Source organism: Myotis davidii, unplaced genomic scaffold (genome assembly GCF_000327345.1).
Source record: "Myotis davidii unplaced genomic scaffold, ASM32734v1 scaffold705, whole genome shotgun sequence".
Lineage (NCBI taxonomy): Eukaryota > Metazoa > Chordata > Mammalia > Chiroptera > Vespertilionidae > Myotis > Myotis davidii.
The window spans coordinates 1,912,375-1,917,495 of record NW_006296405.1 but is presented as its reverse complement, the minus strand read 5'-3'; the positions used below and the strand labels follow the sequence as shown (position 1 = coordinate 1,917,495).

The window sequence follows — 5,121 nt, the reverse complement described above, 5'->3', positions numbered from 1 at the left end:
CTGGAGGAAAAAGTGCTCCTGAAACAGGGCTATACAAGAGGAGAGGGGGTGCTCTCAGCTCTGCCCCTTACTAGCTGCACTTCCCTTCTCTGTGCCTCCTTTCCCCACCTACAATATCAACTTGGGTTTGGATCTGTACATACAGCACCTTTTTCTGTAGCTCTGATAAACTCTGCGCACCCTCTTCTGTACCACATCTCAATTTGGGGCACTGTTGAACTTGCATTTACCCTTGAAGGGTGACCTGTGGACCTCAAGCAGGAAGAGGGTGTCCAAGAATGGGAAAAGGCCAGGGTCCTTCCTCCCTGGCCCTGCCCCCTCTTTTCCTTCCACTGCCCTCTGCACATCCGTGCCATCTCGTCTCCTTCTTCTACTCCGAAGGAGTCATATCCGCTGCCATCTCTCCCTGCTGAGGCAGAACCTACCAGGCAGGCGGCTGCTCCCCACCCCCCCTTTGCCCCTTCAACCCTCTGCCCTACGCTGCTGCCATGGGCTCTGGCCCAGGCTTCAGAGAATTCTCAGGTGTTTAGACATTCATTTTATTGCTTAATCGAGCTTGAAGCCATTTAAATTAATACAAGTTTTTACATTTGGCAGCAAAGGCTTTTACAGTCCCCTTTAAGCAGGGGAAGAAAATCAAAGAAGGACTATTCCCTGGGCCATTGCCTCCTTGAGGTGGGAGCAGATCCGCCACCACTATGGCCACGACAGTGAGGCCACTGTCTCGCAGGAGCAGGGGCAGTTCTGGCTCTGGGGTCCTGGGTCCTACAAGGACCGGGGGGCTTAAGAGGCCTGGAGCCTTGTGGGGAGCTCTGGGGGTTCTGAAGCTCGGCGCCAGCATACAGTTCAAGGCCTGGGCTTACGGCAATTGCTCCTCAGGGGGGACCTTCTGCTGGGGTTGGCCTGTAGCTTTTCCTCGGTGTAGTGCACTTCCTGCCCACTGGTCCCATCCTTCCTGTCCTCGCCCGACTCTCATGCAGCCAGGTTTTGTTTTTTTTATCTTTGTTAAATTAAGCATTAATTCATTCAGCTCTTCCAGAAAGAACACAGGCTCCCCTCTCCCCAGGGATTGCCCTGCTCCCAGAGTCTGCCTCTCTTCCTAGCAGAGCTGGGGGAGGGAAGAGAAGAGTGGCATGTGCCCAGAGCTGACTGCTTCTGATCTCACTCCTGACCCCCCGCCACACACACCCACACACACACACCCACACACACACACACACACACACACACACACACACAGCTAACAGGGACTCCCTTGCTTAAGCTAAGCAGTGGAGTTTACCCTATTAGCTCTCTGTCAAAGGAAGGGGAATTTTGAAGTTGCCTTGTCAGTGATGTATCTATCAAGGATGATTCTGGGGGGTGAGAGGCTAAAAGGCATAGAGCCAACTGACAGAACCGAAGCGAAGGGTTCTCAGAGGGCGGCAGAGCAGGGGCACTCAGCACATCCTTTCCCTCTCCTGGTTTCAGCCGCTCCTATCACGTGCAATGGACCTGGTGGCGGCTGCCCAGGGCCTGAGCACTGGGCCTCAGCGCCGCTCTCCCCCTGCACACTCAGGGCCACCCCCTGCACACTGACGCCGTGCCCCCTTTCTCTGTGCCCCAGGTGGAGGTGGAGGTGGAGAGCATGGACAAGGCCGGCAACTTCATCGGCTGGCTGCACATCGACGGCGCCAACCTGTCCGTCTTGCTGGTGGAGCACGCACTCTCCAAGGTCCACTTCACTGCAGAGCGCAGCTCCTACTACAAGTCCCTGCTGTCTGCCGAGGAGGCCGCCAAGCAGAAGAAGGAGAAGGTATGGTGTGGGAGTGGGCGGGGGGAGGGGTGCCCCTTGGCCCTGGCTCATACTTGCTCTCACCACCATTAACACCATTGCCTTCCTACAACAGACAGAAGTGGTTCCGTCGTTCCCCAACTGAGTCACCCCGGTTGGTCTCAGACCCCATATCAGGAACCACATAAGAACCAAGGGCAAGGCGTCTCAGCCATAAGCCTGTTGCAGACCTGCTCAGGTGGGTCAGGGAGGTGACTTGGATCAATGCGAGAAACAACTGAGGGGAGCCCCTGGAGCAGAAGATGGGTGTTGCTCCTGCTCCTTCCCCATTCCTAGCCCTTCCCACAGCCCACAGCCCAGCTCCCTTCACATTGCCCTGCAGGGAAGCCCATTTTGGAAGCAGCCCCAGGAGATGTATAAAGCTGTTAGGACAGCAGGGTTACAGCCCATCAGTCTCTGCAGACAGTGCATAGAAGAGAGGGGGGTGGGGGCCGGAGGGGGTTGGAAAGCAGCTTTAGGAAACAAATGGACAATTAAGGAGCCCAGTGGGTTTAGTGGTGGGAGCTGGGCTTAGCACCACCTCCACCCCCCACCCCCAGCCCCAGCCCATTGCCACTAACTCACAGCCCAGCCCTGCTAATGGGATAAATCAGCCGGCCACCAATGTGTCAGAGCTTCTCTGAGCTTGAGGAGGATTTCATGGGACAGCCATGCTGAGCCATAAATTTGTTCCAAGAATAAACGTTGCCTTCCCCATGGGGCCACCATCTGGCTTGCAAGTTGCCTCCCAGAGCCAAGGCCCAGTCACCGGCCCAAAGGAATGGGGGGCTTAGGGGCCCCATAGGCCCCTCATTCTCCTCCAGCCTGGAGCAGCCATCTCCTCAGTCAGTCTCTTCCTACCTTTCTTCCAAGAGCACACATCACTTCTCCCAGGCACTGGGCCTCGGGCCACCCTCCTGGATCTCTCGCTTTGCTTCCATCTCTGGGACTGGGTGGGGAGGGGGGTGGAATGTCGCCCAACAAGCTAGGACAAATGAAAGGGACTGTGGGCCACCAGGAGTGGGCCACCAGGAGGCCCCTAGGAGGTCTCCACCCTCCTCATCCCAGTTCCACTCACAGAAACCCTGTCTTCCTAGAGGGACGGGGAGCAGGCAGCCCCCGCTCCTACAGCTAAGTGCTCCCGCTTGGGTTTCCCGTTTATGACAGCTCAGCCTAAGGCTGCCCCCCCCCCCCGTGTCCTCTGCCTGCTGCAGGGAGCGGAGGAGATTGGTGCTGGGCTTGTGTACAAAGGGCTGAACCCTCACTGAAGAGTTAGCCCCTGGGGGGTCAGCATGGCAAGCACCAGCCTCTGGGGCCCAGATTCTGAAAGCGTCTTTGCTTCCCGGCTACTCAGCACATGGGCCTAGGAGCTACCTCTTCCTATCTAAGCAGCCCTCTAAGTGTAGAGGCCCCAGAGGGACCCAGGAGAGGGCAGAGCAGGGACTCTGGCCTGAGATGGAGAGGTGGGTCCCTTGCCAGGCACATCGCTATGCACTACACATGGATTTGCCTGAAAGAGCCCGTCATCTTGGCACTGGTGCCACAGGATGATGCTGAGGAGTAATTACCAGTGATTCATTACTTACGCAGGCTGCATGTTTTTATTCTGTCTAATTAAAATGCAGTGCACCACTCTCAGAGCGGGGCCTGCCTTCCTCCTGGGCCCTTCCCCTGCTCATCTCTTTCTCTTCAAGACTCCTGGGAACCTAGCGGGGCTTGCCTCTCCCTGGCGGCTGGTTCCCAGGAGCAGCGTGGGCAGAGCTTTGCAGCAGCCTTCAGGGTTGGCAGGGCTCAGATGCCTGTGCATCTGAGGTGTCCCCAGGATCCCCAGTCTTCTCCACTTGTGGCCCCATGGTGGCTGCCTTGGCTGTTGAGAGACAGGCATCTGGGGTTCAGAGATCGTGGCGGTAGCTGTGAGCTAACTGAGGAAAGGAAGTACTGAAAGGTTGTGTGAGACCAGGAGCATGTGGAAGTCTTCAGCGAGTGTGTTATGTGTGTGTGCGTTGTGAGTAGGTCTGTGGCTGCTGCTTTCCCGGCCACAAGAACTTAGCTGCCTCCCTGCCAGGCCTCAGTCCTCCTCCGTGTGCACTTCGGACTTCTCTCCTAATAAGGAGGCTGGCCTGGCCTCCCCTTCCGCTGCAGGAGGCTGATGCAGGATTTCCTCCTCCTCCTCCAGGGATTCTGGGCAGGTCTGAGGACCAAGGAGGGAGCCGCCAATGGCAGCTGCATAGACGGCTCCCTTTCTCCCCCCATTTATGCCCTGGCAGGACCCTGGACAGGGTTGTTTGGCCATTGATTGACTTTTATTAAGCTTTGCTTCCCTACAGAGGGCTTGAAGGCCCCCACCACCCTGGCCCCGTGCCGGCTCCCCAGCCTCCTAAGCAGCAATACTCAGTAGGATTTAGAAAGGAAAGGCTCCAGCCAGTGGCACGTCAGTCCACATAGCCCATCTCCTGCGGGGAAGAGGACCTAGGGCTCCCAGGGGAGGAAGTGCAGGGAGGGGGCTCCAGGAGCAGTGAGGACAGGAGGAGAGACAGCCTCTGCTCCCGGGCTGGCCTTGCCTGTGCCTGGCCAAGGGGGCTGCTTCCCTAGGGCGCCACAGGCACAGGACAATTAGGAGCCCCAGAATGTAGAGGGGACTTAGGCAGGACAGAACTGGTACGACAGAGCAGATGAGGAAGGAGGGAGGTGCTGCTCTTGCCCCTTTTCCATCTGGGTCTGTAGCCAGGGCCCTGGAGGAGTCACAGAGGGGCCCTGTCTCAGGACAGCTCCATCCTGGCCGCAGCCGTAGCATGAGAACTGCCCCCAACCTGACCAGAAACCTGGTGGCCTCTCCACATCCCGGGCCCTGCTGCCCAGGCCTGACCCCAGCTTGTCTCTACCAAAGGCCAAGAGCATTCACAGCTCCCAGACCTTCATCCCACCCAGCATTTTGGCCCTGAGGTCCCTCCCCAGCTCTTCCTTCTGCTACAAACCCGGGGCAGAGCCTTACAGCACTGACTGTGTGTCTGTGTGCACAGTTACTGTTCCTGCCGGAAGGGGTCTTTGGGTTTTCTTGTCAGGGATCTGAGCTATCAGAGGGCTCGGGGTGGTTGTGGGAAAATGGCACATGTCTGGCAGGTGTCTCGCCACTGTGTCTGTCCCCGCCCTGCCCCAGTTCTACAGAAGGGCAACGTAAGACAAAATGGGCAAAATGAACCCATGTGTAAGGGTGGGACATGGGCAGCTGACTGACTCCGTCCCACCAAGAAGCTTCCCTCCCGGCCAGGCTGCATTTACCAGCCTGCCGAGGGCCACTGGCAGCCAAG

General features: G+C 57.7%; 1 protein-coding gene across 1 annotated transcript in view; it reads left to right on the top strand.

Annotated features, from left to right (window-relative positions):
- Positions 1-5,121, top strand: part of SND1 (staphylococcal nuclease and tudor domain containing 1) — a 451,387-nt gene that overhangs the window by 427,443 nt on the left and 18,823 nt on the right. The window contains exon 17 of the mRNA XM_006771404.2: positions 1,607-1,795. Within this exon, the coding sequence (XP_006771467.1) occupies positions 1,607-1,795 (189 nt within the window). The remainder of the gene's footprint in view (positions 1-1,606; positions 1,796-5,121) is intronic.